General features: G+C 36.5%; 3 protein-coding genes across 3 annotated transcripts; all 3 read right to left on the bottom strand.

Annotated features, from left to right (window-relative positions):
• Window positions 1-102: 102 nt before the first annotated feature.
• Window positions 103-5,761, bottom strand: LOC148837000 (extracellular calcium-sensing receptor-like). The gene is made up of 7 exons (XM_088914230.1): window positions 5,707-5,761; window positions 5,022-5,172; window positions 4,534-4,825; window positions 3,282-4,112; window positions 2,749-2,976; window positions 1,346-1,469; window positions 103-998 (listed from the first exon to the last, which is right to left on the bottom strand). Exons 1-7 carry the CDS (start codon window positions 5,759-5,761, stop codon window positions 103-105), a joined length of 2,577 nt encoding a protein of 858 aa, XP_088770356.1.
• Window positions 5,762-6,981: 1,220 nt separating this feature from the next.
• Window positions 6,982-11,902, bottom strand: LOC148837001 (extracellular calcium-sensing receptor-like). The gene is made up of 6 exons (XM_088914231.1): window positions 11,718-11,902; window positions 11,215-11,506; window positions 9,928-10,743; window positions 9,132-9,359; window positions 8,666-8,789; window positions 6,982-7,892 (listed from the first exon to the last, which is right to left on the bottom strand). The coding sequence occupies exons 1-6, from the start codon at window positions 11,900-11,902 to the stop codon at window positions 6,982-6,984; spliced, it is 2,556 nt and encodes an 851-aa protein (XP_088770357.1).
• A 1,561-nt stretch (window positions 11,903-13,463) lies between these two features.
• LOC148837002 (extracellular calcium-sensing receptor-like) lies at window positions 13,464-18,856 on the bottom strand. The gene is made up of 6 exons (XM_088914523.1): window positions 18,642-18,856; window positions 18,129-18,420; window positions 16,404-17,234; window positions 15,539-15,766; window positions 14,850-14,973; window positions 13,464-14,371 (listed from the first exon to the last, which is right to left on the bottom strand). Exons 1-6 carry the CDS (start codon window positions 18,854-18,856, stop codon window positions 13,464-13,466), a joined length of 2,598 nt encoding a protein of 865 aa, XP_088770649.1.
• Between the last annotated feature and the right edge of the window lie 938 nt (window positions 18,857-19,794).

Consider the following 19,794-nt stretch of genomic DNA (forward strand, 5'->3'; position numbering starts at 1 on the left):
ACAATTAGAAGACAGCTTTCTTTATTCAATAGGATGGAAAGTATGAATACAGCAATGAAGCCAACTGTACAGAATCAATCTATATATTTATTCTGTTGCCATTTATTTACCCATTAGGGCTTTCTTGGTATTTTTCTCTGGATGAAGCAGAATGATGTAACATTTCGGCATAAATATCGCGATGAGGAGACCAAAGCTTGAAGCCAAGATGGCAAAAATCTCCACAGCGTCCGAGTATTTCCCAGGAGAGCTGACATAAGCTGGTATGAAAGCGATCCACACTGCACAGAAGATGAGCATGCTGAAAGTGATGAACTTGGCTTCATTGAAGTTGTCAGGCAGGTTCCTTGCAAGGAAAGCCAGCACAAAGCAGACACTGGCTAGCAAGCCTATGTACCCCAGCAGGAAACGAAATCCTGTTATTGAGCCAATGTAACACTCAAAAATGATTTTTGAGTTTTGATACTGTGTGTTTTTAAAAGGCACAGGTGGTGCTGTACTCAGCCATATGATACAGATCAGAGCCTGGATGACAGTAAAGACAAACACAGTGCCTCTCTGCTGAGCAGCACCAAACCACTTCATGACATTATTGTCTGGCAGTGTGGCTCTGAAGGCCATGATGACAACAATGGTTTTCACAAGAATGCAAGATATGCACAAGACAAAACTGATTCCAAACACAACATGTCTCAGCATACAGGTGAGGTGTAGTGGCTTACCAATAAACAGCAATGAGCAGAGGAAGCAGAGTATTAGAGAAAGCAGCAGTAGGAAGCTTAGTTCAGAATTGTTGGCTCTTACAATAGGAGTGTTCCTGTAGTAAATGAACACAGCTAAAACTGCAGCTGAAATACACCCCCCTGACACTGAGATTGTTGTCAAGGAGATTCCTAAAGGCTCTCTGAATGTAAGAAACTCAATTTCCTTTGGCACACACTGGTCTCTGCTTGGATTTGACCAGCAATCTGATGGGCATTGGAAGCACTCAATAGAATCTGAAAGAAAAAGTAAGTTACTTTATTTAAGTTATACAAAAGGAAAGAACAGATTGAATAATAGTTCAGAGACTTTGGCTCCAATTATACAGTAGTTTACATTTCATTGCTTAAAATAGCTTTAAAGAATGTACGAATTCAAAAAAGAGCAATAATGCGAGTAACCTAAAACCAGGAAGCTGACAAAGCAAAAATGTGCTCTGAGCCTTGAGTTCATTTAATGTTGTGAATATACTACCATTAACATACATCTCACACATTCTAAACTTAGGGGTGCTTTTGGGGTACTTTTCAGAGAAATAGCTAAAATAAGTATTAGTTATAGCCGAAGAAGCAACCCTGCCCACCTGTGTGGTTGCTGATCTCTCCCTCTGCACAAGGCACACAGTCGAAACAGCAGAGGGGCTCCCCTTTCCTGGTTGCCTTCCTGGTGCCAGGCTGACAGCTTTCACTGCACACAGACCTGGGGGGCTGGGAAAGGGACAATGACATACTGTATACAGGACAAGCTCTGTAAATTTAAGGAATTATTGCGTTTTACTAGTTTCTTATCTTATTTTCATACAGTACTTGCTTCATGCATCTGTTTTGTTTTTTATTATCACATTATAGATAGATAGATAGATAGATAGATAGATAGATAGATAGATAGATAGATAGATAGATACTTTATTGATCCCGTGAGGGAAATTGCAGTGCAACAGCAGCTTAACACACACAACACAGCCACAGTGTAACGAATTATATAATAATAGTACAATACATACAATACAATACAAGAGTTACTCACAGTCCGGACGCACAAGAACAAACTAGAACAGAACAGTACACAGAAAATCGTATCACACTCATATCACACATATGAATATAAATATAGATGTAACTATAGATATAAATATAAATGTATTGCACAGGTCCCTGGCATATATTGCACAAAAAGTGGTTGTAAACGGGAAAAAGAAAAAGAAAAAGAAAGAGAACAGATATAGCAGTAGATGTGTAGATGCGTTTAGTCCAGAAACAGGTCACTGTCGATGTTGCCTCTGCCAAGACGCAAGGTGGATGCGTTGTACAGTCTTATGGCAGACGGCAAGAATGACCTCCTGTAGCGCTCCCTGTCGCACCGTGGATGAATCAGTCTATTGCTGAACGTGCTCTTCATTCCTGCCAGCCTGTCAAAGAGGGGATGGGAGAAGTTGTCCATGATGGCCTCTAGTTTGGACCTCATTCTCCTCTCAGCCACTACCTCCAAGGAGTCCAGGTCAAACCCAATGACAGAGCTTGCTCTCCTGATGAGCTTGTTCAGCCTTTTGGAATCTACTGCTCTAATCCCAGAGCCCCAGCACACCACTGCGTAGAAAATGGCACTCGCTACCACCGACTGATAGAACATGTGTAGCATCTTACTACACACATTGAAGGACCTGAGCCTCCTCAAGAAGTAGAGTCGGCTCTGTCCCTTCTTATAGATGGCCTCGATGTTCTTAGACCATTCCAGTCTATCGTCGATGTGCACTCCCAGGTACTTGTACGAGTCCACCATCTCCACGCCACTCCCATGGATGTAGACAGGAGTAGGTTTGACCTTTTTCCTCCTGAAATCTACCACCAGTTCCTTTGTCTTCGTCACATTCAGTTCCAAGTGGTATGCGTTTTCATACAGTACCAACATGGGATACATTGAAAAGAAAAGGGTAAAAAATATATGTTAAATAGTAGAAGGAATGAAAATTAAGTTTAAATTACTTACAGAGTTAGATTCAAAGTTCCAGAAGATTTTGTCCTCATTCAGAGTGAGCTCTTGTCCAGCAGGAGTTGATTCATCAAACAGACCGATTGTTACTGTTTTCACAGACCCATCATCAGCCCTCTGCCAGTTCATCACATCATAGATTGCAAGAGCATCTCCGTTCTCATCGAAGGACACCCTGTCTCCATAGTGAGTAGTGAAGTTCACTCTCGCCAGGTAGTGCAGCAGCTGGAAGAAATATAAACAAATTTTTTTTTTATTAAATGAATGAGTTAATTTCAAAATAGTTCAGTGGGTTTCTGCAGTACTTAACTGATTAAAAATTGTCCTCACTGGTAATGAGCTAATTTTTCATAATTAAAACATATTTGTAATGCAACTAATTAAAAAAAACATTAATATATGTTAGACTGGCATATATTATATTTATGTTTGTATATGTTTGATTGTAAGTAATTAAGACACATCCCAAACATAACTTTTCTTGCTGTTTTTCACAATTGTCTGTTAGTATATAGCATACAGTATCTCACCTGCCAGGGCTGCACAGCTGTGATGTCTGCACAGGAGTTATTCTGAAAGGGCCCTTTTCCAGGCTCACAGGACATCAGATTGTGCAGGGAGTGTGCCAAGGCATACACTGCTTTATACACGTTGTAGGAAGCCCGCAGTTCTGACACATCACTGTAAGCACTTTGTATTTGTTTGATATTTTCAGATGCCGTACAGATTTTGTTCCTCATTTGAGATGAGAAATTATAATTATTTGACGTCTGCTGGAATGTGCAGTCAAACATTTCTTCCCAAAATTGCTTGACTAAATTATTACTGGAATGGAACAGAGGGCGAACCTGAAGGAGAAATTTCTCCAGTCCCGGGATTTCTCCCCTGCGGATTGCAATTCCTATTGTCCCTCCAAATGAGTGGAAGTTTTCCTTCTTGAGTATTATTGTTGAGGTTGTCCAGGCTTCGCTGGCAATCCACTGCCTTTCTATAACTTTTTGCTGATCAATCTCTTCAGCCAAAGGAATAAAATAGGCTTCTGTTGAAAAGACAACAATAACTCTTGCTGTTGACTGCTTAATAGTGTTGATGATCTGATGTATTTTCATTCTTGGATTGACACTGGGTAGGGTTTCTGAGAAAGCTATACAGCCAAACTTGTTTACCTCCTCAATAAAGCTCTTGATAGCACTCTGACCATAGTCATCATCACTTGCTATGACACCAACCCAGGTCCATCCATAGTGCCTGAGGATTTGAACCATGGCTTTGACTTGAAAGGCATCACTTGGAATTGTCCTGAAGAACGAAGGGAACTCTTTTCTGTTGCTGAGGCAAGAGCAAGTAGCATAATAGCTGACCTGAAAATAAACACAATCACTAAACAAAGATATATTTTAAATATCAATAAATAAATAAGAAACTTTGAAAGACAGAAACTTTTAATAAGGTCACGAAGAAATGAAAGTCCTAGTTATTTTTTCATATCTAATCTAATATGTTACAGATGTAAGTATCGTAATCTGACAGCAGTAGTTGACTAAAAATAATTGTGTTGTATGACAAATATATGTAATATATGTAATTTTTAATGTTTTTTCATTGGAACCATGAGGTGATAAACAATATTCAGATTATTAGTATTTATAATATATATTATACAGTATTTTATTTTATAATTACTCCAAATAATGGTATTTAAACAAAAAAATGCAATATATCACGCTTGTTGATATTACATCTATTTTTAAGATAGACTAATCAATAAAATATTTTCTGTACCAGAGGCACCTGAAAAAGGCTCAGCATTCTTGATATGGCAATAGAATGTGTAGAACCAGGATCCCCAACAATGGCTAAGACAGGGGGGGTCCCTGTACAGCTGTAGTCAGTGATAGAATCATCCTCTCCGCTGATCAGAGCTGTTGCTGCTCTCAGAGCCACTGCCAGGTTCACACAGTTGTCATACAGCCTGTATCCCAGTGTGATGTTAGGGAGAAGGGCAGAGTCTCTGTTTATTTCCTCAATAGCAAAAGCCATGGTCTGTGCCCACTGAAATGCTGCAAAATAAAACCTAGAAAATGACAAAGCATTATATAATGTAAATATTGTAATTGGATTAATAGTTTTTAAATGATCTTAGCTCTCAAAAGCTATTTAAACATACATACAGTAGCTTGCGTACTGTATAACTTGATGTTAGAGCTTTTTCACAAAGTATTTTGTTTGACAGAAAACAATTTCAGCTAGCACAAACTGTTAGAACTCACCTCCCACATTTGAAATGGTCTGGTTTTGAAGTGTAAGACAACTCAGGATAGGTAACAGTAACATGAGTTTCAAATACTCCCCCCAGAATAATATCTCCATTTCTATACAAGCTGTTTAGCTCAAAATTGTCTTGAAGTTTGCAAAAGGGTTCTTTTGAAGGGAGGACAAGAAAAACTAGCTCCAATAATAACAAAACGCAATGTGTGAATATCATCTCTGCTAAGTACACAGCTTCGGTAGTTGTGATGTAAAAAACACACGATACTGTATATAGGCAAAACCTTTGCCCGTTGGGAACTTTGATGTTTTTTTGTGATGTCACATGTTTTAAATGGGATGCAAGGAGACATCCCAAAGCTGCTGTTACTGTATTTGATAAAAAAATTTTTGCAGAACACAAAAGCTGAGTTATACCAATGTACTTACAGTATAACAGAATCTTATTATTGCCTATGGTATTTTTGTTAAACCAGAGTTTTGCTGTTGAAATTTTAGAATGTGCTTAAGTCTTTCTAATTCTGGAAAAAGCAGCTCCAAATACCTCAGATATTTCCTAATTATGCTAAAGCTGATCAGATTGTAAATCATTCAGAAGAAAAGACAACAGTTTGGGAGGTATTTTCAACAGCAATAAAGACTTCCCTTGTCTTTTTGAGTCATGAAATATTACTACATTATTTATACCACCGGGATTGCTGGAGCACTCTTGGTAGGGGCATTTTTGTAAAGGGTACAACATCATCCCCACCTAAAAATGACATTTCATTGCCAGCAGCTACTGCTGCATGCTGTATTGTTGTGCATTTGATAAATAAACTTTTATTGATTCAAATTTGAAACCACGACTTTGCAGGCCGATCATTTAGGTTGGTTCTGTCAGCACTGAATCAATTTAATCAGTTCGTGATCTTCTTCTGAGGCAAACCCGCAGCCTCTCTGCCGTGTGGTGTACTGCATACAAAGCTGTTTAATGACTGTGTATATAAAATAAAATGGTACACTTCAGTTCACATTATCTCAATAGATTTAGCTATTTGCTTAGATTTTTCTCAGAACTGCTGTGATAAAGCACGATGATGCTCTGGCATCCCTGATAAAGAAAAGCACAGCCCTCAGGTGCTGCACTAAGCCAGGCCCAGCTGTGACTTATGGGAGGGGAAAGGAGGAATGAACATTTCCACAGCCTGACAGAGGAAAATTGTACGACAAATAGCACCTTAAGTGTATAGAGCCCCCCTCCCCCTCTGTAGAGAGTGAGTGAATAAATTACAAAGAAACCAACATTTCGAAAATACTTTATTTGCATTCATTTTGTATAGAGAACAGAAGTTTCTGTGCTATAATAGCTATGTTGCTAGATTTCTGTTCTAGTTTCAACACTTTCACAAACTGAAAAAGACTTATGTTTTAGTTTTAGTGTGCAGGTATACAGTAGTCAAGTGGCAAGATTCCAAAGAAAAAACAGTGTGTAACCTGTGAAATAACATTAGGCTGAGATAGCATTTTCATGCAATCAGTTTTTCTATGACAAAATCTTATCATCATATAAAGTTAGACAACAATCATAGGAAGAACAATTGTGTAAGGGCAACAAATCACTGTTTTTCTTGCATTTGCATTTGTCTTGAAAGCAAAAAGCAATTTGTCTTGAAACATAAAAAGCAATGGACCTAAAACCTTTCTTCATACATTACAAAATTTCAGTTCATGAAAGCTAATAGTTTGGAAATAAACATTTTATCAACTCAAATGCTGAACAGATAAAACTGACACAGCACTGACTGACCCTCCCTAAATTATTAATGCTAAAACCAACAGAGTGAAATCAGAATTAAATTACTTGGACACTGATCTATACATGAAGCCTTTTTGATATTTTCCTTTGGACAAATCAATATAATTTGACATTTTGTAGCAAAATCATGAAATAATAACAACACAGAAACTGGAATAATATATTTACTTACTAAGAGCTGCTCTGCGCATAAGAGCTTTCTTGGTATTTTTCTCTGGACAAAGCAGAATGATGTAACATTTTGGTGCAAATATTGCAGTGAGGAGACCAAAGCTTGAAGCCAAGATGGCAAAAATCTCCACAGCGTCCGAGTATTTCCCAGGAGAGCTGACATAAGCTGGTATGAAAGCGATCCAAACTGCACAGAAGATGAGCATGCTGAAAGTGATGAACTTGGCTTCATTGAAGTTATCAGGCAGGTTCCTTGCAAGGAAAGCCAGCAGAAAGCAGACACTGGCTAGCAAGCCTATGTACCCCAGCAGGCAACTAAATCCAGTTATTGATCCGACGTTACACTGAAAAATGATTTTTGAGTTTTGATACTGTGTGTTTTTAAAAGGCACAGGGGATGCTATACTCAGCCATATGATACAGATCAGAGCCTGGATGACAGTAAAGACAAAAACAGTGCCTCTCTGCTGAGCAGCACCAAACCACTTCATGACATTATTGTCTGGCAGTGTGGCTCTGAAGGCCATGATGACAACAATGGTTTTCACAAGAATGCAAGATATGCACAAGACAAAACTGATTCCAAACACAACATGTCTCAGCATACAGGTGAGGTGTAGTGGCTGACCAATAAACAGCAATGAGCAGAGGAAGCAGAGTATTAGAGAAAGCAGCAGCAGGAAGCTCAGTTCAGAATTGTTGGCTCTTACAACTGGGGTGTTCCTGTAGTAAATGAACACAGCTAAAACTGCAGCTGAAATACATGCTCCAAATACAGAGACTACACTCAAAGAAATTCCTAAAACATCCTCATATGAAAGAAACTCGATTTCCTTCAACACACACTGGTCTCTGCTTGGGTTTGACCAAGAATATAGTGGACATTGGAAACAATCAACTGAATCTGAAAGAGAAAAGGTCTAATTACTTTTTCCAGCATGGAAATAATGTCTAATTACAGTAATCATTACTCCTCAAAATAAAAATAAAAAGAGGCATTTCTTCAGAGAATGTCTCTGTGAAACCAAATTTCATGGAGTAAAAGCCAGAACAATTTATACCAAATTAAATGAAAGCTAAGACAGGTTGAATGTTAGGTGAGAGAACAATATTTATTTCTATGCAACTCTTTTAAAAAACTAAACCTTAGCTACAGTATTTTTTAATTGCCTTTGCATTATATTATTACCAGTGATGCAGTGCTTAACTGTGAAGTAAGGAAATGAGTATTAGTTGTGTTTCAAGAGGCAGTGAATTCAGTCAATAGTAATATGTGAGGTGACTACAGTATTTGCATGCATGAGCTATAAAAAAAGAAAAAACTTTTCTGCAAGTTTTATGGTTTTCCATTAAAAATAGAAAACACATACTGTATACAGTATTAGTTAGATCTGAAGTATACTATAGTTAGAATTGGAAACAATTCAGATAAATCTGGATTTTGTGGTCAACATTTAAAATCAGTATATCTACTCTGAACTAGTGTTACTCTAAAAGCTTTACGTTAACTAAAAAGTGAAGCACTGATTACACAGGTCTGAAACACACTCAAATATAGGTGGTACTGAATGTATACATTTAATGAAATTATACACACTTTTGAGGAACAGTACTCTATTTTTTAACTTTCCTTTTACTCTTTCACTGTAGAGATAAGAAAGAATGTCCGATGAGCACCTGTGTGGTTGCTGATCTCTCCCTCTGCACAAGGCACACAGTCGAAACAGCAGAGGGGCTCCCCTTTCCTGGTTGCCTTCCTGGTGCCAGGCTGACAGCTTTCACTGCACACAGACCTGGGGGGCTGGGAAAGGAAGCATAAATTCTTCAACTTAAAAAATGAAAATTAAACAGTTATAACTGCTTCTAAATTACAGTGACATACATGTAACAAGTATTTTGCAGTTCAAAGTAAGAGTGCAGTCAGTCTGGCTTTTATCAAATATTACAGCTACTTAATATTTCATTATATAAAGGCATAATGCAATTTGACTTCTGCTGTCAATTTGCAGATATTAGGAAAAGAGATTAGATATACAGTAAATACATTATCATCTTTTTGATCATAGTAATTCAATTATCTCTCTGGAAAAATAATTCACTGAAACTGATAACACTGCTGGTCAGAATCCATATTTTAACTTACAACATTAGATTCAAAGTTCCAGAAGATTCTGTCTTCATTCAGACTGAGCTCTTGTCCAGCAGGAGCTGATTCATCAAAGAGACCAATTGTTACTGTTTTCACAGACCCGTCATCATTTTTCTGCCAGTTGATCACATCATAGATTGCAAGAGCATCTCCATTCTCATCGAAGGACACCCTGTCTCCATAGTGAGTCGTGAAGTTCACTCTCGCCAGGTAGTGCAGCAGCTGAAAGAATAAAAATGATTGAATTTGAACCAAGACTTTAGCCCAACTGACTCTGTGAAAATAAAAACAGCTTACAGCTAAATAGCACAGAATTAAATTACATTAATCACACATATAGAATTATACATTACATATAATTTTTTTATTTATTGTGCAGATATATGAAGAAGTACTTTTATCCTACAGATGATGATTACAATGGTTATTTTGCTGTCATAACAGTTCAGAAGCAAAATGTTCTTCTGATATCTTTGGGTAGTAAACAATAGCTTATAGTTTCAGTCTCTTATTCTGCATTTTGTCATTAATACAGTAAAAGCATAATTAGAAAAGGAACAGTTTTATGGAGTGTAAGACGTGTATTCTGAACAGTTTTAATCTGATGTATTATTCAACTTTTAAATCAATTTACATTTACAAGAAGAAAATAAATTGTATTATGTAAGAAAAGTTGTAAAATAACAATACATTGACAAACATGATACTGTAGGAGGAAATGATTATTCCCATCATATGGATTATTCTATTAAAGTCATACCCATATTTGCAAAGGAACAGCAGTTCTCACCTGCCAGGGCTGCACAGTTGTGATGTCTGCACAGGAGTTATTCTGAAAGGGCCCTTTTCCAGGCTCACAGGACATCAGATTGTGCAGGGAGTGTGCCAAGGCGTACACTGCTTTATACACGTTGTAGGAAGCCCGCAGTTCTGACACATCACTGTAAGCAGTTTTGCTTTTTTCAATGTTTTCTGATCCTGTGCAGATTGTACTACTTTCAAGGTCTTTTGTTTCCTCTTTGAATTTGCAGTCAAATATGTTTTCCCAAAACTGGTTGACTAAATTGTTATTGGCGTCAAACAGGGGGTGAATTCGAAGAAGGAATTTTTCCAACCCTGGGATTTCTCCTCTGCGAATCGCAATTCCTATTGTCCCACCAAACGAACTGAACATTTCCTCACTGTGGATTACAGTAGACGTGCTCCAGCCTTCACTTGCAATCCATTGCCTGTCAGTAATATTTTGCTGAACAATTTCTTCAGCCAAAGGAATGAAATATGCTCCAAGTGAAAATACAACAATTACTCTTGTTGTGGACTGCTTAATAGTCTGCACAATTTGGAGGATGTTAGTATGTACTATAACACTGGGGAGGGTTTCTGCAAAAGATATACAGCCAAACTTGTTTACCTCCTCAATAAAGCTCTTGATAGCATTCTGACCATAGTCATCACTGCTTGCTATGACACCAACCCAGGTCCATCCATAGTGCCTGAGGATTTGAACCATGGCTTTGACTTGAAAGGCATCACTTGGAATTGTCCTGAAGAATGAAGGGAACTCTTTTCTGTTGCTCAGGCAAGAACAGGTAGCATAATAACTGACCTGAAAAACACACAAAACAGGAACACGCTTTTAAATCTAAAAGTGTCTTAATTTTTAAAGAAAATTAAGACAGAAAGGTATTACAGAACCCTGCTGAATATTACAGATGTACAGTATGTAAGAAACTTACTGAAACGATTTTCTAAATCCACATTTATTGTAACCATGATTTGCCCCAATTTATATTTATTCTAAGCTGTGTATATTGCAAAGATAGGATAGAAATAAAATGTATATGTCACGGCAGATTTACTATTTAAAATGATTAATTTATGTCATGATCAGGCTGTACATAAATCATTCTACTGCTTATTTGTTCATATTTTTTACTTTGATATAAAAATTGATTTTTCTTTTTTTCAAAGTATCTTTGAATTCTAACTTTAGAAAATGCAATTATTTTTGTTTTATTGCTCATTTATGTGATTCAAATCATGTTGGTAGAATTGATATAGACTAATTTTACCATACCACTGGGACCCGGAAGAGGCCCAGTATTCTTGATATGGCAATAGAATGTGTAGAACCAGGGTCCCCAACAATGGCTAAGACAGGGGGGGTCCCTGTACAGCTGTAGTCAGTGACAGGATCATCCTCTCCGCTGATCAGAGCTGTTGCTGCCCGAAGAGCCACAGGAAGGTTCACACAGTTGTCATACAGCCTGTATCCCAGTGTGATGTTAGGGAGAAGAGCAGGGTCTCTGTTTATTTCCTCAATAGCAAAAGCCATGGTCTGTGCCCACTGAAATGCTGGTAAATAAAAACTAGAAAAGATTCAAAAACAAAAATAGATTATTTTGCTCATTAATTTCCCTACAGGATTAATAAAGTATTATCTATCTATCTAATTGCAAATTTCAAATGCGAGGGCTTTTTTGTGAATGCAATTCTTAAAATCTTCCTGGCAGCTTAGAATTTACTTCAGAACTTAATGAGTTTTTAGTTATTGAGAAATACTGAAATACTGTACCTTACCTCCCACATTTAAGCACGTTTGGTTTTGATGTGAATGACAGTTCAGGATATATTAGCGTTAGATGTGTTTCAAATAGTCCTCCAAAAATAATATGTCCATCTTTATACAACCCATTCAACTTAAATTTTTCTCGATGTTTACAAAAGGGCTCTTTGAAAGTAGAAACAATAAAGACTGAACACATCAGTAAAAAAATACACCAATAGAAATCCATCGATACTAAATGCACAACTTCACTGGTGGTACTGGAAATTCTTACTATATAGGCAGTGTCTCATTCCTTAGAGAGTGCTTTGTCACCACCAGTGACATAAGGAATCCCACTGCTAAATCATGTAGCATACTACAACCATATTATGAAAAATGGGATCAGAAAAACAAGCAACAACAAACAAGATACAAAGAACAGTGGTATTCAACTATCACTATAAAGCGATTCCCTACCATCAGAGTCAACATCATCTTGTAAATAGTTTCAATAGATACAGCGGAAGAATTTCTATAAATGTTGATTATTTTTGTGAATTTCTAAAAAAAAAGCCTCTCAGATACCTAACATATGATACATCAACTCATTTTAACCTCAGAAACCCAGGAAAAAACAGCAATCTAGTATTTCATTCAAACCATATTGTTATATTTTATCTGACTTAGGCATGTTGTGATGTTATATAAGCCAGTTTATTAAGTGTAAATGCAAAATTAGATACAGCACTGTGTGTATGTCTATATGAGTGTACTGTATGTACAGTATTAGTACTGTATATATTTTTATACACAAGGTAACTTGAAAGCACTAAAATCTTTTAATTACACTCTGTGCATGCTCTAAAATCACTTACAGTATACAGTACTGTTTGGGCATTTACCCAAATACTTAAAACAATCAACTGTTTTCTATTCAATTGGCCTGATGGGGGCTCCAGTTAATATGCAAAACATTTATTATTTTTTTTATATTACTTTCCTGAAATGAAAACACACATTTCAACTGTGGTAAGAGTAAGAAAGTGTAAACTTCATCTCATGAACATGGAAACTTACATTCATTCAGAACAGCCTGGAGACGGAAAATGCAGGGGAGGAGAACTTTCTTTTTGTCTGGGGAGAGCATATTTTAAAAAATGCTGAAATTACATAACAATAAAATGATATATGATGCCATTCCTACATTCTTCAGGATCAAAGAACAATTTGCAAATATCCTTCTTTTTGACTTGAAATAAGTATGATTCTGAGAGACATTAAGAAATTTTGCAAATGCAATTATTTCCAATACCCATATATGCGATACAATGTATTATAGGTTGGTACCAGTAAAACCAAGCCCCAGAAAAGCCATGGGAGAAAAAAAACTGACATAATCAGATATACAGTAAACAAAGGACACAATTTTTCACTTAATAAATATGTTTATTAATTCAGGGTATAACATTAAAATTGCACATGTATTTGGGTGTTAGCTCTTCATTTCTGCAATGATAACAAACACCACAAACAAACAATAAATAAACTACAAACAAAATAAAGCAGGTTAAGGCTTTTTTTCAGGCCATTTTTTTTAAACAGAAAGCATTAAAAGAAAACACAAAATTATTTCTTTTTAATAGAATAATTCACACCTTAAGGTTTTATTTACTTTCAAAATCAAATTGAAGAATTATGCATAAGAAACATTAATAACTGACAAGTTCACACATTAGGATTTTAACCCCCAAATGAGTAATGAAAAGAGAAGAGATCTGTTACTTTTTTCCTGCTCTGCCCATAAGAGCTTTCTTGGTATTTTTCTCTGGATGAAGCAGAATGATGTAACATTTTGGTGCAAATATCGCAATGAGGAGACCAAAGCTTGAAGCCAAGATGGCAAAAATCTCCACAGCGTCCGAGTATTTCCCAGGAGAGCTGACGTAAGCTGGTATGAAAGCGATCCACACTGCACAGAAGATGAGCATGCTGAAAGTGATGAACTTGGCTTCATTGAAGTTGTCAGGCAGGTTCCTTGCAAGGAAAGCCAGCAGAAAGCAGACACTGGCTAGCAAGCCTATGTACCCCAGCAGGAAACTAAATCCAGTTATTGAGCCAACATTACACTCAAAGATTATTTTTGAGTTTTGATACTGTGTGTTTTTAAAAGGCACAGGGGATGCTGTACTCAGCCATATGATACAGATCAGAGCCTGGATGACAGTAAAGACAAACACAGTGCCTCTCTGTTGTGCAGCACCAAACCACTTCATGACATTATTGTCTGGCAGTGTGGCTCTGAAGGCCATGATGACAACAATGGTTTTCACAAGAATGCAAGATATGCACAAGACAAAACTGATTCCAAACACAACATGTCTCAGCATACAGGTGAGGTGTAGTGGCTGACCAATAAACAGCAATGAGCAGAGGAAGCAGAGTATTAGAGAAAGCAGCAGCAGGAAGCTCAGTTCAGAATTGTTGGCTCTTACAACTGGGGTGTTCCTGTAGTAAATGAACACAGATAAAACTGCAGCTGAAATAAATGCACCAAACACTGAGACTGTTGTTAAGGAGATTCCCATTATTTCCTCATATGACAGAAACTCGATTTCCTTCAGCACACACTGGTCTCTGCTTGGGTTTGACCAGAAGTCTGGTGGGCATTGGAAACATTCAGTAGAATCTGTAAGAAAACAACAAGAAATTATATGTCATACAATGGAAGATGAATACTGAGAAAATCATATTATTAGGTATTGTGCATTTAAGCTGTGCAATATATGCAGTATATATTGCTCAGAATAGGCAGCAATGAGAATGAGCATCTATATAGTTTACAGAAGTCAAATTTTCTGTTGCTTTCACCAAAGAAATAGAAGAGCTACTGGGTGTAAACTAGAGAGAAATGAACCAAAACAAACAAATACATTGTTACACTAAATAAAAAATAGTATTTTATATAAATACATGTGTCATGGTTCTAAATTTAACTTTTGGGATATCTTTATCTGAGAAATATTAAATAAATATTAGCATAGGAGATGACGCTGTATCAATTTAATGCTGCAAGAGAAAAAAATAAAAAGTAGTAAAGTATTGTATATTTTTAGAAACACGTAAATTAATATTAGTTATACGGGATCTGAAGAAGCAGTGCCCACCTGTGTGGTTGCTGATCTCTCCCTCTGCACACGGCACACAGTCGAAACAGCAGAGGGGCTCCCCTTTCCTGGTTGCCTTCCTGGTGCCAGGCTGACAGCTTTCACTGCACACAGACCTGGGGGGCTGGGAAAGGAAGCATATATTTCTTAATTTAAAAGATTAAAAACGAACGATTGTTTACAATCTGGGAAACTAGAAAAGACAGCAGCATATTCAGATGAAGATGTGTAAATCAAGAAAGGATTAATGCAAAATCTTCTTTACCAATGACAGTGATTTAAGTGAGTAATTGTATCAATTAATTCTTTGAACCCAAATTCTTGAAAAATTGATCATACTGTTTTGTGTCATATTATCATTTTTTTACATGAATGAGGGACATAGTTCTAAGACAATGAAAAGGGAATGTTAAATTAGAGAAGAATTTGAGATGTTAAACTGTTCTTTGGGGGGAGGTGAAATTGTAATGTAGCACTTCCGCTTTTATGACTGCTAACAGCTCTCAACCTCATGGCCACTAAAACATCAAGTATGCTATCCCTTTATATTCATTGCATTGTTGTGTTAATTAGAATTTGACAGAGCTGTTGAAATGAGAATTAGTTTGGAATTTCTCCCAGAATTTTGGAATGATGTAACTGCAGAGTGGAATGCATTTGACAAAATACAAATGCTTTGTATAACTTACACTGTCAGATTCAAAGTTCCAGAAGATTTTGTCCTCATTCAGAGTGAGCTCTTGTCCAGCAGGAGCTGATTCATCAAACAGACCGATTGTTACTGTTTTCACAGACCCGTCATCGGCCCTCTGCCAGTTCATCACATCATAGATTGCAAGAGCATCTCCGTTCTCATCGAAGGACACCCTGTCTCCATGGTGAGTAGTGAAATTCACTCTCGCCAGGTAGTGCAGCAGCTGAGAGAAAAAAAGCAGCAACAATTATCCTTTAATATCTAAGTCACTAATTTAAAAAAAACAGTTCTATGAGGAACAGCTTTTTTTAATGTTCCTCTGTTTGATAGCAAGCCTGAGTTCCCTTTAAGTGTTATTTTTAACTTCTTAGAACCAGATTTATGTAAAAAATAAATCCATACCGTACATACTGACAGTACAGTTGTTTGAAGCACTTACAGATAAATACAGAAACATATTAGTACCTTAGGAATAATTACAGAAGCTTATTAGTAAGGAGAAAAAATCTGTTCTGTGTTTAAACGAGATCAAGGATAGAACCTACATCAAGAAATGAATAAGTATACAGTATAAATAAAAGAGTATGACAGTATAAATGCCACCAGTAATAATGTCAATAATTCTTGATTTATATTACATTTTAAATCACTTCACATAATATTTTTGTTTTAAAAAAAAAATACCAATAATTCGGATGAATATGTACTGCAAACAAATTATGCATTAAATAATATATCTCATTTTAAATATTAAGAACAATGTTAAAATATATTTGAGATCATAAGGAATTTTGAATCATAGCAGAATATACTGTAATTTTTTCAGAAAAATAAAAATGAATTTGAAATTAGTTACTCACCTGCCAGGGCTGCACAGTTGTGATGTCTGCACACGAGTTATTCTGAAAGGGCCCTTTTCCAGGCTCACAGGACATCAGATTGTGCAGGGCGTGTGCCAAGGCGTACACTGCTTTATACACGTTGTAGGAAGATCGCAGTTCTGAAACATCACTGTAAGCAGTTTTTGCGCTTTCAATATCTTCTGAGCCTGTGCAAATTCTGTCGCTTGTCAAGCCTGGGAAAGTGTAATTATCTGTTTGTGCTTGAAATTTGCAGTTAAAGATTTTTTCCCAGAATTGATTGAGTAAACTATTACTGGAGTTATCAACAGGGTGGATTTTTAGAAGAAATGTTTCCAGCCCTGGGATTTCTCCCCTGCATATTGCAATTCCTATTGTCCCACCGAAGGATTGGAAATTTTCCTTACTCAGTATTACAGTAGATGAGGTCCAGGCTTCACTTGCGATCCACTGCCTGTCAGTGATGTCCTGGAGAACAATCTCTTCAGCAACAGGAATAAAATATGCTTCTGATGAAAAGACAACAATAACTCTTGCTGTTGACTGCTTAATAGTGTTGATGATCTGATGGATTTTCATTCTCAGATTGACACTGGGGAGAGTTTCTGAGAAAGCTATACAACCAAACATATTTACCTCCTCAATAAAGCTCTTGACAGCACTCTGACCGTAGTCATCACTGCTTGCTATGACACCAACCCAGGTCCATCCATAGTGCCTGAGGATTTGAACCATGGCTTTGACTTGAAAGGCATCACTTGGAATTGTCCTGAAGAATGAAGGGAACTCTTTTCTGTTGCTCAGGCAAGAGCAAGTAGCAAAATAACTGACCTAGAACGTGAAGAAATGTAGAAATACAAATAAAAGTATAATTAAAGGAAAGAACTATACTATATATAAATCACACATTAGAGAGGAACTAACATTTATCACAAAAGTGAAGAAAGTTACAGAGGTGTGTAATAAGTATGGGAGTGAAAAATCCTAAATACATAATTGAGTGAACACAGAGATTTATTTCAATTTGATCATGAATGTGTAATCTGGACCATTTTTTCTGTTTCTGTAATCCATCCTTTATATTATTAGATTTCATTGAGATGGCAAAACTATTTTTTAAAAGCAGATTTAATAAGTCAAATGATTTTTTTTGGTGTAAATTAATTGTATTTTCCCTTCCATTTTATTGAACCCGATATTTTATATGCATAAATTTCATTGTAAAACACAATAATTTATTCAAATTCCTAGTAAACTTGGATGATAAACATTTTAAAAATGGAGGTGATGTAATAGTGATGCAATGAAGCAAATATTGTTTAGATAGGTTTTTGTATTAATATTTCAGAAATAAGAGAATGTTTCTCTTGATGCTTTAAAATAGGCTAGAAAAGGCTAGACTCTTGAACTGTGTTACTGGAGAGCCACAATCTAGTAGTTTTTAGAAATAACCACTAACCCATCAGTTCCTAAATTTAATTGTGATGCAATGCAGGTATTAAATTAGGTAATTTTGAAAACATTTGGTTAGGAAAGAATAATGCCTCTCACTTGCTTCACAAACAATAAATTACAAACCCAAGAAGTGCATATTTTTAGAAACAAGGGAATAAGAGTGTTCAATACAACTTACTGGAATGAGGCTCTCCAGAACCAGGATTAGAAATGTCTGGGCAAGACAGTGCTATATTTCTAGTTTTTATTATATACTGTATCTTGGTTTACCATTGGAACCCGAAAGAGACCCAGCATTCTTGACACGGCAATAGAGTTTGTTGACCCAGGATCCCCAACAATGGCTAAGACAGGGGGGGTCCCTGTACAGCTGTAGTCAGTAAAGGAGTCCTCCTCTCCGCTGATCAGAGCTGTTGCTGCTCTCAGAGCCACTGCCAGGTTCTCACAGTTGTCATACAGCCTGTATCCCAGTGTGATGTTAGGGAGAAGAGCAGGGTCTCTGTTTATTTCCTCAATAGCAAAAGCCATGGTCTCTACCTTCTGAAATTCTGATAAAGAAAATCTGTAATAAAAATGAAAATACTGTATACCCAAAAATCCTTTAGCATAGTACCTGCTCTTAATTTATCCTAATCTAGAGATGTGGAAGTAAAACAGACATTGTAGAAAGAATTCTACAGTATAATTTGAACTGCTGATTAGTACTTACACATTAGCTCTGATAAGAGATTAAAATACTAAACAGGAAAGGAAGTCAAAATATTAATTTGTAATTTAACTCACCTCCCACATCTCAGCTGGTCTGGTTTCGACGTGAAAGCCAGTTCTGGATATGTAACCGTTAAATGTAATTCAAATACTCCCCCAAAAACAACATCCCCAGGTTTATGCAAGCTATTCAACTCAAATTTGTTTTGAATCTTACAAAGGGGCACTTTTAAAGTGAAGGCTAGAAGGACTAGAGGCAGTAATAAAAATACACACCAAATGAATTTCATGTTGTGAGTACACAGTCCCACTTGCTGTGAAGACGGAAATCCCTGCCACTGTATATAAACCACACCAGGCTCCTTAGAGAGTGTTTTGTTATGCAATAGTTTAAAGAAGATGCTGAGTGTCATCCTACTTCATAATAATGCATATTTGGAAAGTGTGGTCTGGATAAGGTACAAAACATAAGTAACACTTCCCTTGTTTAGTGACATCATTTTACCTCTTGCCAATATCAATGGTGACAATATTCCCGTATCTTCTAATATTTACAGTACATACATTACCTATTAAAATGTCTTTTGGGCTAGATTTTTTAAATGCAAAAATGCCTTGTAATATTAATGATTTCTTCATACTCTATACATATATTTCTAAATCAAACTAAATAGAAAATTCAAAAACATAGGAGAAATCTCCAGTGGTGTCAATGCTTTTGTAGCCGTTTGCAAGATGAAACAACTTTACACAGTAACTACAATCAGTTGTTAATGGAGTAAAGTGACTGTGTTTATATCTTTCATGGCATTCCTTATTGAATTATACTGTCATCTGCTCTACAAACAAGCTTACACAGTAAAATTCTATGGCCTGAAAATAAGATATATTAATAAAATATTCCTAATCATGTAGAAAATCTAAAGTTTAAATAAACAAATACAGAATAAAATGTATACCCTTATTAATTACAGAATTTTTAAGCTGCAAGTTCAGATACATGTGACTGCAGAGCAGTTGTCTTTGGAGTTTATAAGAGAAGCTAGACTCTCTTACTGGAGTTACTGTAGTGAACGACCTAGATGCTCTGGAGTTCTGGGTACAGGAGAGCACAGTCCTCAGGGGCTTCAGTCATCCAAACCTTGCTGTGAGGTTCAGAGAAAATGATGTATCTGTCTATCTGATAGATGAAGTTACTGCAGTCTGAAGGTTTGCCCCTTTTGTCTTG

The sequence above is a fragment of the Atractosteus spatula genome, chromosome 4, assembly GCF_055471065.1.
Source record: "Atractosteus spatula isolate fAtrSpa1 chromosome 4, fAtrSpa1.hap1, whole genome shotgun sequence".
In the NCBI taxonomy this organism is placed as follows: domain Eukaryota; kingdom Metazoa; phylum Chordata; class Actinopteri; order Semionotiformes; family Lepisosteidae; genus Atractosteus; species Atractosteus spatula.

Coding starts and splice junctions, on each gene's coding strand:
- LOC148837000 (XM_088914230.1), bottom strand. CDS start 5,761: ATGTTGTACCCTTTACAAAAATGCCCCTACCAAGAGTGCTCCAGCAAT. Junction 4,826..5,021: donor GACCATTTCAAATGTGGGAG/GTGAGTTCTAAC, acceptor GTCATTTTCTAG/GTTTTATTTTGCAGCATTTC. Junction 1,470..2,748: donor GGAACTTTGAATCTAACTCT/GTAAGTAATTTA, acceptor TCCCTTTCCCAG/CCCCCCAGGTCTGTGTGCAG.
- LOC148837002 (XM_088914523.1), bottom strand. CDS start 18,856: ATGAAATTCATTTGGTGTGTATTTTTATTACTGCCTCTAGTCCTTCTA. Junction 18,421..18,641: donor GACCAGCTGAGATGTGGGAG/GTGAGTTAAATT, acceptor TTTTTATTACAG/ATTTTCTTTATCAGAATTTC. Junction 15,767..16,403: donor CAACTGTGCAGCCCTGGCAG/GTGAGTAACTAA, acceptor TTTTTCTCTCAG/CTGCTGCACTACCTGGCGAG.
- LOC148837001 (XM_088914231.1), bottom strand. CDS start 11,902: ATGTGTTCAGTCTTTATTGTTTCTACTTTCAAAGAGCCCTTTTGTAAA. Junction 8,790..9,131: donor GGAACTTTGAATCTAATGTT/GTAAGTTAAAAT, acceptor TTCCTTTCCCAG/CCCCCCAGGTCTGTGTGCAG. Junction 7,893..8,665: donor AGAGATCAGCAACCACACAG/GTGCTCATCGGA, acceptor TTTCTCTTTCAG/ATTCAGTTGATTGTTTCCAA.